The 26,950-nt window shown below is 46.7% G+C and overlaps 1 protein-coding gene across 1 annotated transcript in view; it reads left to right on the top strand.

Moving 5' to 3' along the window:
* Positions 1–26,950, top strand: part of LRIG1 (leucine rich repeats and immunoglobulin like domains 1) — a 115,456-nt gene that overhangs the window by 22,329 nt on the left and 66,177 nt on the right. Inside the window, exons 2-3 of the mRNA XM_043587892.1 lie at positions 17,000–17,071; positions 26,258–26,332. Of these exons, the coding sequence (XP_043443827.1) occupies positions 17,000–17,071; positions 26,258–26,332 (147 nt within the window). The remainder of the gene's footprint in view (positions 1–16,999; positions 17,072–26,257; positions 26,333–26,950) is intronic.

The raw sequence follows: 26,950 nt of genomic DNA, 5'->3' as shown, positions 1-26,950 counted from the left end.
CAAAGGGGACTTGGCTTTGGAGTCTTAGTGTGAGAGCCATTAGCCTGGACTGTGGGCTCTTTGAGGCTCAGCTACACGTCCCTTTGGCTCCAAGCCCCAGAACCCTTTCCTCCTGCCCACCTCTGGTCACTCGGTACCCGGGGCTTTCTGAGCTCTGGCCCAGATAGGACGAGGTAGTTCCTTCCCTAGCTGAGCCTTTTCCTCCCTGGAAGCCTTTGCCTGTGGTCTCATCCTCCCTGACTCATCTTTCTCTTCCGGTCTGAGGTTAAACATTTCCTCAGAGGGCTTTCCTAGAACACGCAGGCAAGAGTGGCTGCTGTCTTATTCTGGGATAGTCTTGAGAGTACATCTCTGGTTACCTCCTCAGCGTCTGTCTTCCCCTCCTGACTGTGAACTTTTTGTGGGTAGAGGCCAGCTTCTGCAGCATGGTCTTAGAACCCAGAGCCATTCCTGGCATACAGCCGGTGCTTAATAAGCATATGTGTGTTCGTTAATTTCCAGACCAAGTGTGAGTGACCACTGGCTTTTCTGCTGTGTGAATTATCCCAGGCACTGTTCCTCTGTGTCCCTGAAACATCTGTCTACACACACTTGTAGATATAACCACCGGTTGGCCGTCCTACACATCTTTTGGGTGTGGTGTTACTTTCTGCCTCCTGGGGGTTCACTTGATGCCTTTGAGGGATCATCTGTACCTGCTGAAAGGAGCCGTTTCTTAAAAACAAAAATTAGAAAATGGACCTGTATGCATTTATTTTAAACTTCGTGGTAGCAATTTCCAGAAAGCCCTTTCAAAGGTGGGATATCACAGGTGTGGAGATGGTGGAGGTGATAGGATCTTCCTTGAGATGTGTGGTAGTTAATGTGTAACCTCTTTTACAAGGTTCATGGGTGTGCGTATGGCTGTGCAGCTATCGTGGATTCATAGACTGCCCTGTGGGTCGTGTGTTTGTAGAGGGTTCACAGCTTTGCCACTCACACCTCCAAGGTTGAACTTCCTGTGGCTGAAAAACTAACATAACCAACAACTGAGAATCCTTCTATCCTGCACCAGGATGGAGACACTCAAATAGTGGTTGGCAAAGGCTCCTTAGGTTCCTTCTCCCTGCCCCTATTCTCAACACACATAGGCAGGATTTTAGAGAGAGTGAAACCAAGTGAGATCAAAGAAGAGAGGATTATGTGTCAACTAGTAAAAAAAAAAAAAAAAAAAAAAAAAAATTTCTCCCTGAAATCATTGTTGTGCTATATGCTAATTTGGATGTAAATTTAAAAAATAATTTAAAAAATTAGAATTAAAAAAAATTCTCAGTATCATATGAAGTAAAAAAAAATCAAGAGTATGGCTATAAGAATGTCTCATTATTACCCAAATAAATAAAATGCATTATTTCATGACTTCTCAAACTGTTAAATTATGTTTAGAACTGTATTTTCCAAAAAGAGGGAAAAAATTGTGCCTAAATTTGTTTCTCTCTTTGTAATATCAATCTCACTTGGTAATTTTCATGTCTGTAAGAATAAACTGATACTTTCACACAGACACACACACACACACACAGAAAAAAGAGAAAAGAAAGGGAGGTGGGGAGCATAAGGTCTGAGGGCAGAGGGAATCAGGCCCTCGGTTTTAGAGGTCAGCTGAGGCAGAGAGGCATGCCTTATGTAGAAAAGGACGTCTGGCCTGAGATCTAGAGCCTTCCTCTAAGATGAGCGCTATTCCATCCATACCTACTGCTCCAGCATTGTTTTGGCATCTTTGGGGATTGTCCATTAGGAGGGACCAGATTAGAAATGAGGGAGCGTGATTACAATAAAGTGTTACCAGCAAAGTGGGATAACTTTGTCCTCTCTCTTTGCCTTACTATCACTGTCTACCTGTTCCCTCTGAGGGGAAAATGATTACTGGAGTTTAGATACTGTGAAACTCAGAAGCGGAGTGACCTGGGTAGTGTACAACTGCCTTCACAAATAACATTTTGAGGTACTACCTGCCCCTAAGGGCAACAGAAGCCATCAGTTGAATAAACCAGCTGTTAAGTAAGAGCAGGAACATGAGTGTTTGCACAAACCACCTTTAAATTTTCTGATCCTTGATGAATGTCAGTTGGTTTGTGAATTATTAACTTAAGTGTATGTGAGGAAATCCTGGCTGCTTAAGTGTCGTGTATATTTTTATGTAAGAAAAAAATAAAACTGACCACACCCTCAGCTGCTACCATTTTGGGCTCAGTGCTTGCCTGCTTTCACTCCACAGGCGTATTTAAAGCAGAGGTAGGAATGTTGGCCCCTCACAGGCCACACGTGGATCATATATCATAGCTCATCACTTGCCATCATAATTTTGCTTAGGAAGGAACTGAAGTGATTTGCAACCTGTTGGCAGCTATCAGTATGATCATCTTTATTGGGCTACATGGAGTATACAGAGTCCTGGTGAGGGGGTTGGTAGGGATACCTGTCTACTTGGGAAGAATTGTGTATATTGTATCAGAAAAGTAGATTTAGTGCATCACAGGTAGCTGGCTTCAGAAGTCTGTCACTTCCCAGCTGCTTTGCAAGAGAGCTTTCAGGTTCTTTAATTTTTGTCTGGAGAGAGAGCCATCTTTGTCCCATGCCTCAGTTTCCTTGGCATGAAAACCTGAAGTTGCCCCCCCCCCCCCCCCCCCCCCCCCCCCCGTCGCTCCTGCCATGGGAGCACAGCAGTGCGTCTCCTTGGAAGAAGCCAGCATAGCTGATGGAGGGAGCTTCAGTTAGCATCCATGGCAGAGAGGAGATTTGAGGACTTTGATGGGGGAGAGATTGGAGGAATCCACGTGTGAACCTCGTTTCTACAATGCACAGCTATTTTTCAGAGTTCTGAAGGTCACATTAGTAAAACTAGTTATCCCTTCTGACTTTTACCTAGCAAGGGGCATTGTATATAGACCTTTATTTGCAGGTGAAGGGAAGAAGACTCCATAAAGGATTGAAGAGGAGGGAAATTGGAACTGACCAGACAGGGCTGTTGAATAAATAGCACATGTCTTCCTTTGAGCATTACATACCTTTGGATATTGGTTGCTGGATTAAGCCTGCAGTGTAAGTCACACTTAGAAATGCCTGGGTGTGGTTCTAGGGGTTTGGTTACTTCAAGGCCTAGGCTTTGCTCATTTGCAGTGCAGAAAACATGCATGCCAAGGGAGGGGAGAGAGCTGGCGCTTTGTTTCCCTTTTCCCTCTCTTTATTGTCCTCAGGTGCAATGACATTTGATACGGGCAGTTCTCAAATACATTGAGAATACTTATTCTCAAACTGCCGGGATTCTGCTGACATAGACCATGGGCCCCCACAGCCAGCCTCCTTGTATGGAAATGGAAGAAAAGAAATTCAAGCTGTAAATGCATCTCTGTTTTGGGGCTTTGTAGTGGTAAATTACGTGAATGAATAAGTTGAAAAAGTGCCTGGTTTATACCATCATGAATACCTAGGCCTTAGATAAATATTGACACCAGCAGTGTGGCAGGCCGACCATTGGTCTCATGGCCCTAGGAATAAAAGATCTTTTCTGAGGCGCTTGTGACCTTATAAACCACCCTGACAGGTTTGTGCAGGTGCTTTCTGCAGTAGCTCTCTGGGTTTGAGAGTGGGTGGTTTTCTCTTTGTGCTTGTGCAAGCTTAAATCTAACCGAATCCAAACCCGCTCTGGTTTATCGATCCCCAGCGAGTGCACGGCAGGCAAAGTAAGTTGCCAGCGCAGTTTTGCAGAGTCATGCTTGTGTGGCCATGTGGGGCAGACCTGGGCCTGGAGGGTCTTTTAGAAGGGGGGCGGGGGGGCGGGGCGGGGGGGAGTGAGGAGAAGGGAGTCGTCTGGAGGAGTCTTAGCTGGAAGACAGGTTGGCCATCGAAGCTCCGTGCCTTACGGACTGTGCCACACCTCCAGCCATCCTTTATTTGATCTCCTGTATCTCGTGGCACGGAACCAGACTGCCCTCTAACCGAAGAGGCATAGCGATGCCAGTTTTGTTAGTGTGCCCTATGCAGGGAGCCTCAACCCCTCCTCTGAGATTCCCCCTACCCCGTCGAGAAAAGGTAGTGAGCTTATTAGAAGGAGGCCGAGCTGTAGTTATTTGACTAAGGGAAGCTGAACAGATACTTGTAACCAAGTCCGCTTTGATTATATCATCTTTAAAAAGGAGTGATTGTGGAAGCAGGGGTGGGGGCTGCCTGTGGGTTCATTGGATAACCAGCGTTGTAACTCAAAGATGTCCCAGCTGGTCATAGGGCAGCTGCCTTAGGTGGCTGCTGTCTGGGTTTGGTGGGGCCTGTGGGCCTTGATGTCCTGCTGAGGTGGGAATTGAATGGCTCTTCTCCCTAGCACACGGAGACGATACAGAGTATCCACACGGAATATCCACACGGAATGTCCACACCTGGTGTTACTGAGGTTTCCCCAGCCTGAACCTGGGGCTCCAAAGGGAGTCCCTTACGGTTGGTTACCGGTAGGGCTTTCATCAACTTTGGTGGTGATTTACTTGAAAAACAGACTCCCATCCCATAGGTGCCAGTATTTGTTATTTGGTTAATGTATAGCTTAGCAAGCGGAATTTACCGTTAGGACCCACCCTTTAAGACACACCTTTGGGAGTCAGTGACCTGGAACTGCAGACTGGCCTGGGACAGGGAGGAGGGGAGAAGGGCACCTACATGAGGGCCTCTGCGTGTGATGATGCACTGGGCCTCACTGAATGTAACTGGCCCATGTGGAAGAGGTGAGGCATCTTTTTAGAGGCCTTGGTGAATGATTTTAAAAAAGCAGCAGAAATGGAAGCATATTATGACTCCGTCATTTTCACAGCCAGCTTGCCATTTGCCATAGTAAAACTTTTATATGTTCAAGGATGGAAGTCCCATGCATCTGATTCTTTGTGCTTGTAATTTCAGTGAAAAGGAAGTGCCGTATTTTATTAGCAGAAAGCAGTCTGTGTAAGATAATGCGTGTTGCAATACTGTGTGGTTGTTGCACTTTGACCTTGTGTCTTCTCAGCCATTCAGCAACCAGGGCCAGAGAAATTTTCGCAGCCCCAGGAAAACCGTGTAGATGGGCTTTTAAGTTTACTGCGTTTCATGACATCTTTGTATCGTTGAAAGAAAAACTTTGCTTTCTTCGGCTTCGGCCAGGCATTTCATGACACACATAAACTTTAAAAAGCCCAACGGAAAAATTGACAGAATGAGAGCCCAAGTTGATAAGCTGGCTAATAAAGTCAGCGACTTAACTGTTACTCACGAGGCTGACCTATTAAAACTGCATTTTCTTTAAAATACTTAGCTAGAGACACTCTCATGCCTCCCTGTAATACAGCGGGATGTATTCTTGAAAAGTTGTGGGTAAATTGAGTTTTTGACTTTGGCTGACTTAATACCAGGGATCTGTTCTCTGTATCTGAGGGATCTTCATTTTTAAGTTTTGAGGTAGCTGGGAAAGGAAGGGAGGATAAACCCAGAAGGTAACTTTTGAATATTTGAAATCTAGAAGATGATGTTGAAAGCTTAGAGGATATTGCATTGGTAATATTTGAAGGAACTTTGCACTTAACCTGTTGATAATGTTGAGTGTCGTGATAAGTACAAGCACCCCTAGATTTCTTATTTGGTTTATAGATTTTGGATGCTCTGGCTTCACACGGGCCTGAAGAGATGTCAGACGTTAGTGAGTAGTGGGTGTGATTTCAGTCGGAAAAATGAAACACGCACGTCCATCCCAGGGGAAGCTGATTGAGGACTCCAGTGCATACCCTTGGGAATGTCTTGCTTCCCAGAAGGATTTTCCTTATGAGTAGCTCTAGCCTGGGAAGGTAGTTACACTCGCTTATGTCATTTGTCCCTTAAGTTTTCTGTGTGTGTGGGCAGGGGAGGAAAGAGATGCTGATAACAGTAAGGTAAGCTGTTGTTTGGACAGATGTATTTGCTTAAAACAGAAAGCTTTCATTTCCTTTTTCCTCTGCTTTAAGGGAGACAGTTAGGCAACTTACTATATATTGCTCTTTTGTAACCCCAAAGTATATTTGCCTAAAATCACCCTTCTAAATACGGTTGACCCTTGAACAGTGGAGGAGGGGGTAAGGGGTACCACCTCCCCCACCACGACCTCACAGTTGAAAAATCTGTGTATAATTTTTGACTCCCCCAAAACTTAACTACTAATAGCTGACTGTTGACCAGAATCCTTACCGATCACATAAACAGTTGATGAACACATATTTTGTGTGTTATGTGTGTATCACGTACCCTATTTTTACAATTAAGTCAACTAGAGAAAAGAAAATGTTATGAAGAAAATCATAAGGAAGGGGAAATCTGTGTATAAGATCTGCAAAAAAATCTGTGTGTAAGTGGATCGACACAGTTCAAATCCATGTTGTTCCGTGATCAACTGTACTCTCGTTAACAACAACAAATCCCGGTCATTACATGTCCAGAGGTGAGTTACTGCAGTTTTATTTTTTATTTTTGGCATGTGCTTCTGTAACATGAGGTTTGTGTACTATTATTTTCATTGACTGGCTTCATGTTAGAGAGTACGTTGTCAGAAATGGGGGTTCAGAAAGCCACCAAATGCCTCGACACTTTACTGGTTCTGGAAAACTCCTAAACAAGACGGTTGAGAGGGTGTGTAATGACTCAGATGGAGGGAAGGAGTTTTTTTGTTTGTTTTGAATATTTTAATGTGTGTCTGTAGTGCTCGGGAAGTAATATGTTATTGGAGTATTAGAGGTTTCATTTCTGAAGAATCCAGAGTCACTGGTATAGAATTTCCTGATCCCTTTATCCCGGTGAAATCCTCGGCTGTACCTTCTGCCAGAAAGACAGGCTTGGAATTTGACCACCCTGTTCTTGTGACCAAGAGTGCTATTTTATGGGGCTGTGTTAAAACAGTTATTTTCCTCTCCGAGAGCCCTTGAGTGAGGGCACGAAGTGTGTGAAATCACTCAGTGTTAAGTGGAGAATCATTTCAGTGTGTTGGGAAAGGAAATCGATCACAGTGTCACTTAGAGTTGGTGGTTGGGCCAACGTTTACACAATTCTGTTGCGTGACGCATTCAATCGAAGGAGGGTTTATAGGACATGGCTAGTTTGCATCTTTCGTACGTGAAACCAAAGTTCATGAATTTTAAAGCCGCGTCATGCTTTTAGTAAACACCTTACGTTTTGCACTGGTGGTTCTACAGGAAGCTAATCTTCCTGCAGATGTGTGTCAGAGCCGAGGGCTTCAGGTGGAGGTGTTAGGAAAGGAAAACCGTAATCCATGACCAGAGGGCACTGGTCGACTTCACAGAGCGCTTGGTGTGAAGCAAGGAGTCCCCATTTATCCCCTAGATTCATGTGTCCCTCACTTCCTGTCCCTTTGACGGACTTGTTTTAACTGTACAGAAGCAGAAGTCTGTTTCCTGCTTCAGTAGAGCAAGGTTTTCATTGAGGAGAGTCCCCCTCCGTCCTTTCACTGTGTGAGCTCCGGCCCCTAAGTGTGCTGCCAGAGGTGACTACGGCTCTGGCTTCATTTCCTTCTCCTCTAGTTCGTGATTGATGAGCCTACTGCTCGCACTGGACCGCCTGGTGCCTCAGGACATGAGGGCCACGTTGGACAAGAGATGGATGAGGCAAGGGTGCACCGGTCCTATCGTGGGCGCGATGAGTGTGGAAAGTCCTGTAGAGCTGAAGGACTCTCTGAGAGGGCAAATTTGTGACCCCTTTTCAGAGACGATAAAATATAAAGTAGGTGACCAGACTCTCGACCTCTCTCCTCGCCTCCCCATTTCCAAGTCTCTGCAAAGCCACTTCTGTAATAGCAAAACCAAATGGTGGCTGTAGCCACCTCTTCCCTGCTGGGGTGGTCATGGGTGGCGTTCCCTACGTGACGGGTTTGTGGGAGGGTCAGCCTGTGGCCAGCAGCTATTTCCTGCTCAAATTCCCTTTGTTTGTGAAATACCCACCAACTGCAGAGCTGGTGAGGCCAGAGTACCTCCTCTTTTTTTTTTTTTTTTTTTTTTTAAATTTTTTTTTTCAATGTTTATTTATTTTTGGGACAGAGAGAGACAGAGCATGAACGGGGGAGGGGCAGAGAGAGAGGGAGACACAGAATCGGAAACAGGCTCCAGGCTCTGAGCCATCAGCCCAGAGCCGGACGCGGGGCTCGAACTCCCAGAGAGTACCTCCTCTTAATTAAATTAATTAATCTTTAGGGATTAATGATGCACATAGCAAATGTACCAAGAGAGCGTTACGGGCTGTTTGTGGGCTTCCCCTCCAGGACCACCGCCACAACCAAGCATGAGACGAAATGCACTCAATTATTTTGTCTCTTCAGCCAAACCAAGATTTGGGTAGGAGAAATACATCCTCAGATCTGCTGCTTTAAGGGATGTTATAGAAAGCTCATGCTGATTACTTTCAGAGGGGGTGGGGCTCTTGATTCTTTTGTTCAAAACTTTTGAGTAGGTACGCAACTACTCTGGAAATCAACTTTAAATGGCCCTGTAGATTAATGGTCACGAGGGGCCTGGCTCTGGGCTTTGTTTAGGTTTATGTAACCCTTGACATAACTGGTGGGTTGTGATCCGACGACGTGGGCTACTTTTCGCTACTTTGCCTTGAAACTGTTCACGTTTTGCCCTTCTCCTTTCTAGGAGGTTCTGCCTTTTTGGCCTTTTGTTCATCTAGTTTCATACTTACCACAGCTTATTTTACTTTGCGGGCCTTATTTTCCAGTATTCTTCCTCAAAAACCATGCTCCTTTTCTAGTCTTTTTCCAGGGTTCGCTAAGGCCTTGCATTTCCTGATTAACCTTCCTCCTCACAGCTAATCTTCCCTGCTTTGAGCACCATCTGGACTCGGTGGTATCCATACCGAAGATGACATTACTCCTCCGGGAACAGGCAGATAGTGTAAATGAGTCAAGAGGTCTTGGGTGAGACAATAAGAGTGGTGAGGTCTGCGGTCATTTGGAGTACCTGCGAAATAAATGTAGCTGATAGCTATCAGGCATGCTGGCCCAGTAATTATTTTCAAGAGAAACTGCCATTTTAATTTTTTTGATGGAACTTTTTCTCCAAATACCCTTCAGTCAGAAACCAACAAATTTCCCTGCAGATCTGCCTTGGCCCAAGAGCCACCAATTGGCATCATTCCCAAGATGCTTGTCATATTAGAGCCTTTGGCCGTAATTATTTGGTTCACAGTCTCATCTGACCCCTCGGCTGTAAATTCCATAAGGTCACGAACTAGATCTTATCCCAGTTGGTATCAGAACTTAGCACAGTGCAGTATACATTATACACGGACATTCAGTGAATACTTGTTGAACTTGACATTTGTTGGGTGCTACAGGACCAAGACTTAGACCTGTATTCGAATTATCCATGGGTAAGATGTATGGACCTTTAAGATAGAGAAGGTCACATAAGTCCTGTGGGATAACAGAAGCAGGCAGAGGTGACTTCTCTCAGGTAATGTCTTAAGCATTAGAATTCAGAGGTTCACACTGGTTTCTGTTGCTGATTTTAAGGAGTAAAAGCAGTCACTCATTGCGGGGTCCTTATGTGGCTAGAGTGTATTATCTCTTCTTTTCAGTTGCGTGCAAGCCTCATGTGCATAGAGAATTATCAGTGTAACATTTTCAGAAATTGAAGTGATTCATTACTGATTCATTCTGGACCAAAAGCTGACAAAACGAGCATATGTCGGGGCACCTGGGTGGCTCAGTTGGTTACGTGTCTGGCTTCAGCTCAGGTCATGATCTCATGGTTCATGAGATCAAGCCCCACGTCGGACTCTGTGCTGACAGCTCAGAGCCTGGAGCCTGCTTCCAATCCTGTGTCTCCCTCTTTCTCTGCCCCTCCCCCACTCGTGCTCTGTCTCTCTTAAACATAAACATTAAAAAAAAAACAAAAAACCAAAAAACCAAAATGAGCATATGTAGTGAGTTGATAGCTGAATGGTAGTGCATTTGATTGTGTGCAGAATGTGTTTATTTTTCCAGGCCTCAGTTTAGGGACTATGGGGCTACTTAGCTTACTGAAGAGAGACAATTCTTGGGTGAGGATGCCAGAGGAAAAAATTCTAATTTGAGATGCAATTTTAATTATTATTCTCAGTATAAGCCTTTAGTGCATATAATCAGCCTATTCAGTTGTGGCTTTTGGAAGCATCATAACAGAAAAAAAGATAGAATGAGCATTCAACATTGCAGATTGAAAAAGAAATCACTTAGTCTCATAAAACCTTATAACGTGGGTCTAGGGAACATAATGTGATCTCATTGGAACTTGATGTGTACCACACGGAATTTCTCAGAAGGTAAAAATGCAGCAGACATGGCCTTAAAAGCTTAAGGGATTAAGTAACTTTCACAAGTTGTATGTTCTTCCTCACTCACACCCCTTGAAATTTGAAAGGACCCATCAGTTTTTCCCAGGGAGTTCTAAGTAGGAGACTCTCTCTCTTATTTTTTTTTTAAGTTTATTTTTTTATTTTGAAAGAGAGTGTGAGCACCAGTGGGGGAAGGGCAGAGGGAGGGAGGGCAAGAATCACAAGCAGGCTACGCGCTGTCAGGAAGGAGCCTGACATGGGGCTCGAACCCACGAGCCAGGAGATCATGACCCGAACTGAAATCCAGAGTTGGCCGCTTAACTGAATGAGCCACCCAGGCGCCCCAGGTGACTAATAGGTAGCAAGCAGTGCAGTTTTTGAGGTGAGCAGAGATGTACCACTGGGGCCCAGTTTTCCGGACAAACAAGGGGTTTCCAGGCGAGTCCTGGGCGCCCCCTTGGTGCACCCTTAGATGGCTCATTGGATCGCTTCACACTTGTCTTCCAGGCTGTGTTAATTTGGTTTAGCAAACATCTGAAGGCTCAAAATACGCAAAGTACCGCGACGTTCAGGAGGCCAGACAGGGTTGAGTAATGGCAAATAGGCCGGCCTGACAACCAAACTGAACAGGAAAACCTCACTCCCCAGGGAGTGCTTGTCCCAGATTTAGGACCAGTTCCTTCTGTGAGTTACGACTCGCCTTAATGTTGAAGAATACAGCCGTGCACTGGCTGTGCTGCCCTTCCGAGCTGGAGGTTGTGTGTGTGTGTTGTCAGTGGCCGGTGAGCAGAGCCTGTATTTGACCATGAAGTGCTAGCAATGTCGTTGGGCTTAGGTCTCACCATGGCTCCTTCACAAGCAAACGGAACTTTTAATCGCTCAACTTCCAACAAGTCAATGAATTATTGTTCTCCAGCTTTGAATAGGGTTTGCCACGTTTGTAATACGTGGCTCTGGTTGTAATCCAGGAAGATGCTGGCCAGATTATGTAAATACTGATTAAGCCTATAGAATTACACTCAAGGGGCATTTTTATTAAGAGTGTCTTCCTCGTGAATTGAATTTTCAAAGGCCCTGTCCTCTGTTGGGATGGTTAAGAAGGTGGTGTGCCCAAAAGGTGTCTGCTAACATCCATGTCCATCCCCCCACTGCAATTTTTTTTTTTAACGTAGGCTTTGTGCCCAACGCGGAACCCCATGCAAAGCCCAACACGAGACTTGAACTCACGACCTTGATCAGGATTAAGACCTGAGCTGAGATCAAGAGTCAGAAGCTTAACTGACTAAACCACCCAGGCGCACTGCCCCCTTCCCCGCCCCACCCAAGCTCTTGAATTATTGGGAAATTCAAATTTATTTTTGAAATCCAAGTTTCTTCTGTCAGTGCCAGTTCACTTTAAATATGCATTAATTCCTGCCATGATTTCATTGCAGCACAGTTTAACGGAAATCTCAGCCTTGATGGAAATGCCCTCTGTCTGCGTTGTGCCTTTCAGTAGCCAGTAGCCACACGTGGTGGTTGCACAGTTGGAGTATAGGTAGCGTGACTGAGGAACTGAATTCTTCATTTTGTGTGCTCTTAATCACTTTCAGTGTAAATGTCAGTAGCCGCGTGGCTAGTGGCTCCCGAACTGGACTGCACAGGTTTCCATAATGGTGGGGATTGCTCAGCTGTTTAAAGACTTAGTGCTTCTAAATCAGTGGGGTCGGGGGGTGGGGGTCCTTTGTCAGGAGAAATGTTCCTCAAGCAGATTGTTGCCGGGCACTGTTAAAACAGTTTGCTTCTCAGACCCAGATAAAACCGGGCTACAACTTGAGCTGTTCTTTGCAGAGGTGCCTCTTGTGTGTTCTCCAGACGGTGGGCCGGACGGTCATCTTTCAGCGGATTAGCTGAAGAATATCTACGGCTCGGCTCAATTGTTGGTAGATCTGCGCACCCTTTGTACCAGAACAGGGAACATTTCTGTTATGACAATGGCTGACAAAATGTTTAGTGAAAGCTGCAATTGGCAGTAACTAAATTCCCTGAGGTTTCTTTCCAGTCCTCTTTGCTACTGAAAGGTGCAGAAATGCTTTTGACAGCATCTGTCCTGCTGACAGATGAATTGTTTTGACAGGAGAATCTGAAACCTTCAACTGAAGACACATTCACATGCTGGGCCTGGTAAGGGGCGATCGTGTTTGGAGAAATAAGTGAGATGCTTTAGATTTGTGTGCCTGTCAGCTGCCACCTGAAAGAAAGACCTCATGAAAGATCCCCCCCCCCCCATTAACCCTTTGATTGTTCTTCTGATCCGGGATGAGAATTCAGACCCTTCTCTGCACAATCCTTGGGCTGAATAAGTGCATTTCTTCAATTGTTGAGAAATGAGTGATGTTAATGAACATACCAGTCAAAGGGTTAAAAAAACTCTATTTAAATATTATGCTGAGATATCAAATCATTATGTTGTGTACCTGAAACTAATGTAATGGTACATGTCGATGATGTCTCAATAAAAAATTATAGTGGGAGGGGGGGAAAAAAAAAACCAACCCAGTGCTGATAGCAGCATTCTTGATAATAGCCCAAGTAGCCCATCTGAAACAACTCAGATGTCCATTAGCTGTTGAATGGATAAACAAAATACAGGCTATGTGTCTGTAGATACACACAAAATAGAATAATATTCAGCCCTAAAAAGGAAGGAAATTCTGACACATGCTACAACATGGACAAACCTTCAGGACCTTATGCTAAGTGAAGTAAGCCAGACACAAAAGGACAAATACTTTAGAGTTCCACTTACGTGTATCCAGAGTTGTCCGATTCAGAGAGACGGAAAGTAGAAGCGAGGTGCCAGCGTCGGGGGGAGGGGAGCGTGGGGAGTCCGTTGTTTACGAGGTGCAGTTGGAGATGACAAAGTTCTGGAGACGGATGCTGGTGATGGTTCTACAACAGTGTGACTGCACTTCATGCCCCTGAGCCGCACACTTAAAAGTGGTTAAGATGGTAACATTTTGTGTATTTTACCACAGTCAAAACAAAACAAAACATGCTGAGAGTTTGTCTGGCTGAGACGAGCAAACCAGAAAATGTCTGTGAAGATTTTGTTGCAGATGATGTTGGTCAAGGAGGCTCCAGTAAACACTTTGCCCATCTCCTGATAAAGCAGGTGAAGATCAACAGCGTGTCGCAGGTTTCAGGACCCGTCACTTCTCAGACCTCAGAGCTAGGCAGCTCTGTGTCCAAAAGGGAAGCCATTCCAGGGGACCTGAGCTTCAACCTGTCTTCTCTCTGTAACTGCTCAGAGGCCCTCTGAGAGAATTCCCCTTGAGAACCAGTCTGCTGACTCTCACTTGTTGATAACATGGCTTTTCTAGTTCAGTGAAAGTCAAAAAAGTGGCCTCATCCAGGCTGACCCAAGTGAGAGCTTAAATTTCCATTTACAGGCGTCTTCATCTTCCCTGCTGTTTACCAGAATCTCAACACGAGGTCCCGACACCATTCAGCTTCTTCATAAGGCTAGCTTACAGAAGACCCTTTTGCAAGTAGCCTTGTCTAAAAAGCAGAATTTACACATTATTGAAGTTTAAATAAATGTTGTCTGCTCTTTAGAAGAATGATGGACCAAGCGGTGTCATGCTTTAAAAATGGCTTTATTCCAGGGCTCCTGGGTGTCTCAGTCAGTTAAGCGTCTGACCCTTGATTTCGGCTTGGGTTACGATCTCACGGTTTCTGAGGTAGAACCCCACATCGGGCTCTGCGCTGACAGTGTGGCGCCTGCATGGGATTCTCTCCCTCTCTACCTCTCCGTCTCTCTCTGCCCCTTGCGTGCACGCTCTCTCTCTCTGTCTCAAAATAAACATGATAAAAATGGTTTTCTTCTAATACCAAGTTGGTGAAGAATGTGGACATAAGTAATTTCATTCCAGATAGTTTCCTAGTTGATTGCCTGAGACTGGTTTCCCCCCTGGCCATGTATATAAGCCAGAAGCAAGACATTCCTTTTGAACCTAATTGCCTGAAGAGTCAATGGCCCAGATGTGAGGTTAACAACTGTGGTCATTAGTCCAGATATGGCCTGCAGGTACGTTATGTTTGGCCCATCCCGAGTTAGTTTCTTTTTTCTGTTTTGTAAGAATTAAAAAGATTTCACCTAACAATTCAGAATCTAAGCTTCTCTTGGAAGTGGAGAAGACTGGTCTGCATTGCCCTCGTGTCTGGAGACCGGAGCAAACGCCCCCCGTTGATGGGCAAGCCGGCACTGTTGTGTCAAGCTTCTTTGCACACCTGGCAGGGTGGCCGTCCTTGTGACTTACTTGCCTTCCAGGCCTCTGGCCTTTGTGATTTCTGAGTCTTCCCTTGATGTCTCCTCCAGCTCAGATGATACAAACGTTGCGGACATTGTAAACTCACGTTATCTCCAAACCCAGAAAAAGTATTTCCACCCCCTTGTTGATGATAATGTGCTCAAAATAGAATAAAATTTCAGTCTGTCCCCCTCTGATGGGGGGGGGGGGTTTCTCTCCATTTGTGGATTTTCTCTTTCAAGTCTAACCTGTTGATTTCTGTGAACCCGATCATATATACCCCCAAGCACAGACAAGCTCACGCTTGACTTCAATATGTGGTTTAAAAAATTACCACCTTCAGTTTTTATAGTAACATAATCTCTGGACAAATTGCTTTTAATTCAGGCTGTGCCCTGAACACAGATGTACCATTAATTTCAAGTGCCGTCTGATTTTTATTTAGATGAATGTCTTGAGTTGTCAGAGAAATGGCCATCAGCTCTAGGTTAGCATTGATTGGAATGTCTCCGGAGGGAGTGAGTTTAAAAGCCAGTTGCCACTTACGTGCCGTGTAGATGATAGACCGGAGACTCATGATTCTCAGTACTGTTAATTGGCAGTGATGCCAGTGGAATTAATAGCTGAGATGAAAAACGTTGACCTGCTCGGCATACGTGGGACTGGGCGTATTTCAGTGGCAGGGAGCAGGTGTAACGTGCACCGAGTTCCCATTTGGACCCCCATTTGGACCATGTCTCCGTGGATCTCTGCTTCTGAAAGATCAGGCTGGTGTGGGCTGAGGGCTGACCTGAGAGCTCTGCTGAGCCAACACAGGTCAGCTTGCTCCGTGTGCACCTCTCAGGGTAGAGCTGGGGGATGAGAGCGGAGAGATGCACTTTCTGAATGATCGTGGCAGATGCCGTCTTCTCCAGAAAGCTGCTCGTGTGTGAGGTTTTCACTGCCTTTTGTTCAAACTGGCCATGAATCTCCTGTGTGACTGTCCCTCGCAGTATTTACTCATTGATGATAGGCATGCCGTGTGTTCATGGATAGTCTTATGATTAGGGACTTGAAAGGTGTCCACTTTCAAAACAGGTCCTTCAACTTGGAGTATGCATCTTAACAATTTTTAGTTGCAAGTTCTTGCTTAGACCAGGGGTTTCTCAACCGGTGAATAATTACCATGAACACTTAGAGCTGGATAATTGTTGTCAGGGGCTGCCCTGTCCATTGTAGGATGTTGAGCAGCGTCCTTGGTTTCCACGCACTGGATGTGTGTAGCAAGCCTCCCACCCCCTTTTTCCTGCAGTTGTGACAACTAAAAATGTCTCCAGATATTGCCAAATGTCATCCCTGGTTGAGAGCCACTGATTGTAGACAGTAAAGGGTCAGTTCCTGACCCCTCTTTTTTTTTCTTTACTATTGCTTGATATTTGATGCTTGAGTAAAATATTAATTTTTAAAATGCCATTTAGAATAGCCTTGGATCTGATCCAGCCTTGGACGTTAGGATCGGCACACTCTAATGTAGGTAGAGGTCTGGCTTACTTTAGAATTCTTTAAAAGTTGCCAAACAGAGGGGTGCCTAGGTGGATCAGTTGGTTAAGCGTCAGACTCTCGGTTTTGGCTCAGGTGATGATCTTGCAGTCTGTGAGTTCCAGCCCTGCGTTGGGCTTTGTTTTGATGGCGTAGAGCCTATGTGGGATTCCCCCCCCCCCCACCGTCTCTCTGTTTCTCCCCTTCTGTCTCTCTGTTTCTCTCTCTCAAAACAAATAAATAAACTTAAAAAAAAAAGTTGGCTGGTGGAGGAGTGCTGGGGTGGCTCAGTTGGTTAAGCATCTGGCTTCGGCTCAGGTCATGATCTCACAGTTGGTGAGTTTGAGCCCCACGTTGGGCTTTCTGCTCTCAACACAGAGCCCACTCTGTATCCTCTGTCCTCTACTCTCTCTACCCCCCCCCCCCACTTGTTCTCTCTCTCTCAAAATAAATAAATAAACTTAAGAAAAAGAGAGTAAGAGGTAAGGTGATCAAAAAAAATTTTTAAAGGACAAATGTCCAAGTCATTTAAAAAAATCAAAAAATCAAAAAAGTTGCCAAATGGTGAAATGATACAGATTGAAATCCATTTGGGTTTAGCCAGCCTCATTGATTGAGATTTTCACAGTGACTTGTTGATGGTTGCAAGTGAGGAGAAGCAAGGTCTGTCAGTGTCACTACTGATAAGGTGACTTACAGTCATGTACGGGATAGGAGCAATTCTAAGGGAGAGGGCCTGTGGGCGCGGAGTAGAAAGATTGCTGAATTTGGGGGGTAATGCTGCATGCTGATTTAACTTTCTTTCTTTCTTTCTTTCTTTTTTAATGCTCTTCCTTGACCAGAAACCTGAGTTACAACAGACTTTCTGAGATTGATCCTGCGGGCTTTGAGGACTTGCCGAATCTACAGGAAGTGTGAGTATTTTCTTCTAAACCTGCGGTTGGGGGTGGGGGACTCAGAGCTCCTTGGGAAACCCTCTCCTGTTGCCACGTTGCTCACTTTCTGGGATCAGCGGTCTAACCTTGTTGGAAAGAACGTTTGCATACCGGCTGTTGGTGACAGATTGTACGGCTTACTGAGCTCCTTGGCTGCAGCCTCTCTCTCTTCCTAGGCAGTCGGCGATGGGTGTGCTACAATCCATGAGCAATCGAGGAGCATGGTGGGTGTCTAAGAGGGTCCCCTCCCTTGTGGGAAACCTTGTGGCCCAGCTGTGTTGGCACACCTCACTGGTACTTTCTTGCATTTGCCAGGGAGGTAGAGCAGCCCGCTCAGCAGGTGCATATGGGCCAGCCCACCCCTTCTGCATCCCAGGAAACAGGTAGAGAAGAGTGGACAACAGAGGCTCGCTCTCCCCCCCCCCCCCCATCTCCAAACAGAGCCAGGCATTACTACTGCCTTTGTAGCTCTCAGCCCCCGGCCTCCGTGCAGTGCCCTTTAAATCAGCCATCACTCTTTCCTTCTTCTCGACTAAAGAATTCTGCTTGTAAAGTAGATGTCAGTGTTATCAGGAATTTCAGTTCCACGGGACTTTTGAGAAACTTCTACATAAGTCATGCATAACTACTGCAGAAAATTTAGAAACTAGCACAATATGTAAAGACTTACGCTTACTTTTGTGACTACTTCATCCTGTACGTTAAAATATTAAAACTGTCTCATTTTAATTTTTATGTAAAACTACTACGCATGGATAGTCCGTAAATTATTCACCCGGTGCTTTTATTGTCAGGTATTTTCAGTAGATCTTATTAGATAAGTGCTTTACACACTTTGGTCATTATGTGTGAGTGATAAAAGCCCTTGTTTATTATTCTTTGATTTCATTGCTGGGTGATTTGTCTAGAGGAAATTTAATTTCATTAGCTGGTGCAGCTACCCCCAACCCCCGTGTCCACATTGTCCAAATTGTGTTTATGACTTCTATGTCTCTTTAAAAAAATGTTTAAACTTCCAAAGTAAAAGAACTTCATAGTTGGAAGGAGCCCTTGGGAATACTCTGTCCAGGACCTTAATTTTCCTATGAGGTCAACAGCCATTGGAGGGAGCAAAGAAGTCTGAGGTAGGTCACTGCACTAATTTACCGTAATTAAATACAACAGACTGCTGTTATGTAAGCAACAGAAACTTATTTTCTCCCAGTTGTGGAGGCTGGAGGACCAAGACCAAGATCCTGGCAGGTTGGTTTCCTGCGAGGCTCTTTCCTGGGCTTGTGATGGCCCCGTCCTCGCCGCCTCTCCTTGTGGCATTTCCTTCATATGGGTGTGTCCCTGGTGCCTCTTTTGTGTGTCCAAATGTCCTCTTCTTAAAAGGACACACGATCGTCTTGGGTCAGGGCCCATCCATATGACCTCATTTTACCTTAGCAAGTTCTTTAAAGGCTCCGTCTCCCAATATGGTCACATTGTGAGGTGTTGAGGGCTAGGACTTCAAAATAGGGATTTTAAGGAGACACGCTTGAGCCCATCATGGCCGCCCAACGTGATTAACCGAGTCCATCAAGGAGCCAGTGCCTTTTCTGGACCTAGGCTGTCTTTACCATTCCTGGTTAGGATATTCGACTCTGTGTGTTAAGTCTCAAAGCGTAGAGATTTTCTTTTAGAATTGGACAAAATTGAAATTGGGGTATTTCTCTTGGCATCATTTAAGCTTTCATTTAACATTGACTTGAGTACTTCCTGTGTGCCAGGCACTTCTCTGGGCGCTGGGGGTACAGGAACGAGTAGGGCAGATAGATGGGGGCTACGACTAGGGTGAGGCAAGTGAGGTGTTGCTGTCAGGTGCTCACGGTTAAGGGGATGCCACAAACTCCACATCCGAGATGAAGAATGTTTTAATACAGTCTTTAAAATACCAATACGTGGTCAGTTAAGCGTCCCACTCTTGATTCCAGCTCAGGTCATGATCTCACAGTGCGAGAGTTCGGGCCTGGAGTTGGGCTCTGTGCCGACAACACAGAGCCTGCTTGGGATTCTCTCTCTCCCTCTCTCTGCCCCTCCCCCACTGACACACACGCGCTCTCAAAAAGAAACATTCAAAGAAAATAAGCAAATAAATAAAAATTTCAACACAAAGGCAAGACAAAATCTTTGGTGAAGAAAACACACGGTTTAAGTAAAGTCAGGATCAGCATTCCTGATCTTTCCTTTGCCTCCAGTCTCTAGCACGAATTGACACAGCACTGTCGATGATATGACCCTGTCTTGATGTGAAAACCTTGATATTTTGCTTGTTGTGGATTTTGTTTTGCATTCATTTTGATGCTTTAAGAACACCGCATTAAAATATCTTTGATCCTGGCCACTGAGGTTTTGGGCATGCCCCGCTGTGTGTCCTGCCCCACTTGACCCAGTCCCAGCCCTACTGACAAATCTCTCCTCTCACAGAGCTTACGTTAAGGTGGGGGAAGACATATGCTGGACAAGGAAATAGTAAGATGTACCGGTGGTAAGTGTTAAGGGGGAATAGGACAGGGTCATAGGAGGCTCTTTTCTTTTAAAATTACGGAGGTGTGGTAATGGAGCGCGGGTGGTCAGGAGGGTCACAACTGAACTGATGTGAGTGATGCAGGCCAGAGGAAATATAAATTCAGGGCTCCAGGAAGGAACAGGACCAGAGACCGTGCCTGGCATGCATGACAGGAGGGGCTGTGACCAGGGCTTGGGTCCCGGAGGGCTGTATTGGGTTATAGTTGGAACCACCATTGACCGCCATCAACTGGACTTGTGCCGGATGCTCCGGCAAACATTTTCCATGTTGTTCTCTCTCCGGCTCTCTTGTTACATTTCTTCCTTGCCCACGTGGGCTTTCCGCTTTTGCTTTGGATCCCTTGACCTCTGGCTTTTCGTTCCCTTCTGCTTGGTGCTTTTTGGAACTTACACCCCACCCAGATCTGGAACTGAGAGCATCGGACTTCCACCTGTTTCCTTCACTGGGGGTGCTGGTTATGAGTCTTAAAATAATTTTCTTGCCTGGCAACAGTCCAGCCATCGTAGCAGCGCCTGAGACGAACCCCTGGGTGAGTGCTACCTCACGCAGTCCCTGTACCACCTCTGTGACACAAATTACTTTCTTCGCAGTGACTTCCTCCACTTAACAGAGGAGGAAACAGAAGCTCAGAGAGGCTAAATAAACCTGCACAGTGTTGGAAGGGTGGTGAAGCCGAGAGTTGAACTCCAGTCCGTTTGAACCCCAGACCTGCGCTTAAGTGGAACGCTGGAGCGTGCTGCCCTAACTTCCCGCACGCCTCGCTTAACCTGCAGCCTTCACCTGAAGATTTGAAAGACCGAAAATCCAGTGCTTATCTCCTGGTATCACTCTTTCTTTGCCGGTCTTCTCTTTCTAGGTCCAGACTGTTTCCTCTTACTCCTCCGGACCCCTTGTCCCCCGTGCACTGTCCTCCTTGTCCAGCCTCTTCTCCCTCCGGCCGCACTTTTCTCCCTCCTCAGAACGGCTGTCGCCATTTGTGAGCAGCGTGAGGCTCCTACCCGCGTCCTGTGCTGTTTGTCATCTGTGTGACTGTCCTCCTCCGTCCCGCGAATGCACTCGTGAGGGTAGACCTTTGCTAGCCATCGGCCTAAGCGCTGCTCTGCTCCTTGCTGTCACTGCCACCTTTGCAGGGCTTCAGTTGAAGGGACCGAAGTGTGGGGGCTTGGCTGGAATCGCACAGCAAGTGGTAAGCAGGGCCGGCGCTCCCCCAGGTGGACGCCTGTCCCGTGCTTTGTGTGGCAACACTACCACCTGCGTGTAGTCGCAAAGACAGACCGCATCTCTCGGATACCATGTGACCTAGTGGGAAAGACACACATTTTAGTAGCAGACAGACCTGGGTTTGAGTTCTGGCTGTGCCACTCACCGGTCTGCGTCCCTCGACAAGTTACCTAGCAGCTCATTGCTGCTTTTCCCTTTCTGCAGCATGGATGTATGTGAGCACGTTATCGATAGTACTGTAGTTGTTCATTGGAAGTGAGGTCCAAGGCCTTGCACATGGGGAGGTACCGTGTCGTTTCCCTTCTGCTACTTTGGGAGCCACACAACCCCCAAGCTTGGTGCGTTATTAAGAACCAAACCCCGAAGGGCCCGTTGGTTGAGCCTTCTACCACCGTGACCGCCTGCTGTCCCTGGTGTCACACTGGGATGGACTAGTAGGCGGGTTCCCTGGAGCCCAGAGCAGTGGAACTTGTCGCTGATAAGGATCCAGGCGTTTGCCGGAGGGAGTTCTAATCCATCCTGGAAGCAGACAGTCAAGGGGCTGTGAGGAGGGGAGGGGTGGGGAGGTGAGAGACGACTTGGAAGTAAGGCAAAAAGCTCTAGTTGGACTACAATTGCTTCTAAACTAACTGGGTTCGAGGCTTTCCCGGGAGCTGTCAGCTCTCCTAACCCCTGCACAGCCCTCTGAGTCTGGAAACCTCAGCGAGAGGGGAACCACAGGCTGGCCAAGCAAGCAGGCGGTGGTTTAGCAGTGGTTTTATTTTGGAGGCCCGGAACCACAGTCCATCGCTGGCCGCTTGGAGCGAGAAAGCAAGCCTGTTGGAGGCCCCTAGAGGCCGCAGGGACACTCGAGCAGCTGCTGCCAAGCCACACAGCCTTCACTGCCCACAGCTCTGAGGAAAACCCACCCAGAGGGCCTCCAGCCAGGGGGCCTGGGCGGCCAGGCTTCTCTATTAATAAGAGGGGCTATTTATACCGTCCTCTTTAAGAACTGCATGCGGGTCACGTGACCGCCGCCTGGCCCGCCAGTGCTCCCCGTGGGCGCTGCTGTGTGCTTTCCAGGGCCGTCGACCTGAAGTGTTCCTCAGGGCGGCCAGGGAGCCTGAGTGTGCCCTGCCTTTGGGTACTTAGGGCTCACCCTCTGATGTGTCACCCCTCAGCGTGTGGGAGGGAGGAGGGAAATAAGGAGGGCTAGCTTTTTGAGGCGCTGCTACTTGGCTGTGAATTACCACCACCTGTTAAGCATTTACTCTATTTCTGGCTCTGTCCGAAGCCGCTAGGTTTAATTATTTCAGCCAGGTCCTGCCACAACCCTATGAAGTTGATACTTGTGCTGTTTACATTTCTTCGAAGAGGAAACTAAGGCACAGTTAGGTTAAGGAGCATGCTGGAGGCCATTCAGTTGCTAAAGGGTAGGACTGAGGTTGAATAAACCCAGGGTTGTCCGATTTGAAAATCTGAGCTGTAGGGGCGCCTGGGTGACTCAGTCGGTTAAGGGTCCGACTCTCTTGATTTTGGCTAGGGGTTCATGAGTTCGAGTCCCGCGTCTGGCTCTGCGGGGACAGTGTAGAACTTGCCTGGGATTCTCTCTCCCTCGCTCTGTCTCTCTCTCTCTCTTCCTCTTCCCACTGGAGTGCACACACATGCTCCCTCTCTCTCCAGATAAATGCATAAGTATTAAAAAAGAAAATCTTAGCTGTAAAATTCCCTCCTAATTATCCACACTTGGCTGCTCTGTAACTGTGCCTCAGTTTCATCTTTTAAGGTAGGGTGATCATTTAGTACCTTCCTTAAAGGATTGACATGTTACTCAGTGAGATAGTGCTTGTAAAGCATTCAGCAGAGAGCCCGGTGCACAGAGTTCACCCTTATTGCTTATAATTGTTAACTTAACAGTGATTATATCCTCAAGCACTATACAAAAAAAAAAAAAAAAAAAAAACATCTGGCCATCTGAGATAGAAACTCTACATCATAAAGTCTTGCCGGAGTCATAATTCTACCTAATTCTCTAATTCAATAATTAGAGATAATTAGAATAATTCAATAAATAATACAGCAATACACAAAGGCCAAAAAGCACTGTAATCCACAGTTACCTCTTGGCTTTGTTTTTCATTGTTGGTTGAAGCCTCATTTGAATGAGTTAATAATAATAATTAAAGTACTCTGGAATGAATGCCCTCTTTAACATTTTGCATCTTTCAGCAAGCCCAGTAACTGGAAATTTCAGTAAGAGCCCAGAAGGCCTCTGCGGACCTTATGATGGCTGAGGTGGCAAAGGCCCACCTCCAGGTTTTGCCCCGGGTCAGGCAGTCCTTGTAGCCCCATTTACCTTCTTTACACCTGTTCCAGCTCCAGGCTTGGGCCATGATTCGTGGTCCAAAAGCACCTGAGTGAGGGACTTCTTGGTCCCTGGATCATCAGGAAAAGGCAGTTCAAGAAGCCAGACTTTTGAGGATAATTTTTAGGGCCTTGGCTGGGAGCAAATGTGGGGGGAGTGTGCAGGGTAGCGAACTGCACAACCCTACATACTCAGAAGACTTCATCAAGCCCTGTCCTAAATTCCTCCAGTTTGCTTATTCGTGGAGACTGTGCTAAACTTTCCGTCCGAGCTCTGGCCATGCTATTTTTGACCAGTCTCTATTTCCATCTGGCAAGTCGGTCGTGTCTCAGAGTGAGTGCAGTCTTCGCTGCCTTCTGAGGATACTGTCGTCATGCCTACAGGGCATGAGCGCACAGAGAGAAAGCCAGCACCGGTGACGCCGATGGGCTTCCATCCAGCTCGCAGTTCTTAGGACTGATGGAGGGGCACACGTGCCATGCCATTCCTCTCCTTGGGGCTCCAACTGTCCGCTGTGTAAATGGCACGGCCCTGTTGAGACAGAGCCTGTGATCTCTGCCTAAATCTGTTCGCTCAGAGCCGCCACTCTAGATCTACAGGGCCCCCTTTATCTGTAGCACTGGTCCACTGTCCCTGTGCACTCCACTTTCAGCAGTTGAGTCAATGCTGCCTCTTTTCCTCATTCGTTGCTTTCTGTGAAATTGGGCAGAGCAGTCTGTCATGTGTGCAGTGGGGCTGGCCTAGACGGATCTCGTTGAGCACACGTTCTCCTGCAGAGAGGTCCCTGCTGTTTGTTCCAGCAGAGTGAAGCGCAACCACATGTCACCTGAGGGCTTAGGAGCCTCGTGTCCTGTCGGCGTTTCCACTCGTTGCTCTCCTCTGGTTTGTAGTCATTCCTGGGTTCAGCTCTTCTCTGCGCCCCTGTCTATTTGTGTGGCCTTAGCCTCGTGATGGCAACCGGAACCTGACTTACAGCATGTAGCTGTAGGGGAGGGATCAGTCATGGAACCTGGTACCTAACTCAGAGTTGTAATGATGAAGTTGCATCATGCACGGGGAGTTGCTATTGTAATTACAAAGAAATACAGGGTAGTGAGTGGTTAAGGACCTAAACTTGACCGCTACACTTCCTGGGCCCCTCCACTTAATGCAGATGACCGTCAAATTATTCGACATTTCAGCATTTCCATTTCCCCTTTGGTGCGACAGGAATGTGCATGGACTTACCCCCTCAGGGTCTGAAGATGAGTTAATACACTGAAGAGCTCTTAGAGCCATGCCTGGCACATAAGAGCCCCTCTGTGGGTTAGCTGCTACCAACATTAGTATTATTATGCCCCATCACCTACAAGAGATCTTGTAGAACAGATCTCTAGGCACTGAAGAGGTCTTATGCACGCTACTTTATTGGCAGCAGGCCCTGACCTTAGTTTTTTTTGCTCTGTGAAGATCTGAGGGTCTCCTCTAGTAATAAGTGTGTGGATGATACCGTGAAAAGGTATCAGGAGAGATTAAAAGCGATGGAGAGTGTTCATCATTCCTGCATCAAGCTAGGAAATGGATCGCTGCATCATTAGAGGAGCAAAGAGGTGAAGCAGAAACCATCTGATTCCGGGGGCAGTCAGATAAGAGGCTGTTAAAGTAATTAATTGTCTACTTCAATACACAGACAAGGGCCCTTTAAGTGAAGAAGGGATTTGCCACATGATACGGATCTGCTTTCTCTCTGCCAGATGCTTCAGTCATGAAGCTATTGAAACAGACATTCTGTGTCCCACGGCCCAGTAATTGCCAAGCCTCATCTCTGACCGGCTCTGGCACTGCAGAAAGCAAATGGGATGATTCAAGGCCTTTTCCTTTTTTTTTTCCCCCTTCCCATTCATATCTATAGAAGATGGCAGAAAACCAGACTATTCTATTCAAGCAAAGGCTAGCTGTATACTTGTATGAGTGCAGCTGCCGTTTCAGTGGCCTTGTCTTCAAACGGTAACAAGATGGTCCATGTAAGACACACCCTTAAACAAAATAGAAGATAACTCAGCCTTACCCGTTTGATTCTACATCTCAGATACAGTTTCTTTCCAGCCTGTCACCCGGCAGAAAGCTGGATCACCGTGCTCTGGCTTCTTTAAGGATTTTTGGGCTCACTTTGCAAGTCTGATTTTGGGTCTTCCCAGATTTGGAAATACATGTCCACGTAAGGAGGCTGGATTGCAAAGCCTCTGGCGGTGTTGGGGGGGGGGGGGGTGCGCAGACCCAGCAAACTGTGTTTTGGGTTTGTGGGCTTTCCCGTTCATTAAGAGGTAAGAACTCTGGAAACACAGATTTACCCTGTTGGAGCCGGAAAGGGTCTTGGAGAGCACGTCTGGTCTGTGGAGGATTTTCAAAACGTCTTCGTGAAGCAGTGTGTGTCTGTATGCATTCCTGGAAAACGTGCTTGGAGGCTTCATCAGAGTTCAGGGAGGCTGGAATCACAAGTAGATGAGACTGCACGAGTCCAGCTTCCTTGTTGTTTATTGCACAGCCGAGGCACTGGGATAACTGGCCCGCGTGTCCCAGGCTCCTGGGAACTCCAAACATGGGTGAGGAGGCAGCTCTGGGTGCGAGGTGTCTGCCCTTGGCTGAGGGCAGAGCTGAAATTCGCAGAGCTCCATGTCACAGACATGTAAAAACAACCAGGGAGGGATGGTCTTTCTCTCCAAGGCCTTTGCTGACTGAGCCCACAAGGAGCATTCTCGTCGACGGTCTCTGTGCTCTTGTCCTGCGTCCTTGTTTGCTAGTGCCGAAATCTGAGCTAGATGAGAATCTGGAAGACAGGTAACTTCCCCTCCCTGAGTGTTTATCACTAAACCGTGGGTGTGACACGTAGTTAGGTTTTGTGACCTCACGGGACTTCTCTACCTTTCAAAAGTCCTTTTAAAATTCTTTATCTTGTATCGAACATTGCAATATCGTCTCACAGTAGCCAACTCGGCACTGTTTTTTTATTTACTTTGCGTGTAGGAAATTTCCGGCTAATTTAAATGATGAATTTCTTATTGTTTCACAGGTACCTCAATAACAATGAGCTGACAGCGATACCGTCCCTGGGTGCTGCTTCATCCCACGTCGTCTCTCTCTTTCTGTAAGTGGTGCCACACGGGGAGCCCTGGGCTCGTGAGGCCGTGGCGTTCTCTTGCTGACGTTTGGTGGCAGGAACACTTGAGTCCCCGTGCTCACTGGTGGAGAACAGCCTTTCTTCACATAGCCCTAATGCTCGTGACAAATGCCTTGCATGCTCTTGTGGGGTTTGCAGAACTAAAACCTGGAGGATTTGCCTCACCAAATGTGGGGACGGGGGTGGGAAATTGGTCTTACCCATGGCCAGAGGTACATAGAATTAGGAAATTTCTTGGTCCTAGTGGTTAAACTGTAACTTAGAGTGAACGAACTATGATTAAAGGAAGCCATGTGAATTACAAGACAGTGAGCTTCTGTTTGTGGCACAAAATCCGGGAACGTGACCCAGTTCACTTGTACCGCTTTCAAAAAGAGAATCCCCCCAGGCATCTGAAATCAGCCTGGAAGTACGGAAGTAGTCGACGTGGTCAAGCGTTAGACAACACACTGGAACAGAGAAAGGCTGTAAAGGGACTGGAATGGAAGAGAAAGGAGGGATGCTGTGGGGGCGTGTTACTGTGTGAGCCGCTAGGAGCCTTTGCCCGGGAGGTACGCCCACTCTAGCCCTCCGCTACAGGTGCTT

Source organism: Prionailurus bengalensis, chromosome A2 (assembly GCF_016509475.1).
Source record: "Prionailurus bengalensis isolate Pbe53 chromosome A2, Fcat_Pben_1.1_paternal_pri, whole genome shotgun sequence".
Taxonomy (NCBI): Eukaryota; Metazoa; Chordata; class Mammalia; order Carnivora; family Felidae; genus Prionailurus; species Prionailurus bengalensis.
The sequence above is the reverse complement of the archived record's forward strand: the minus strand, read 5'-3'. Positions and strand labels throughout refer to the sequence as shown.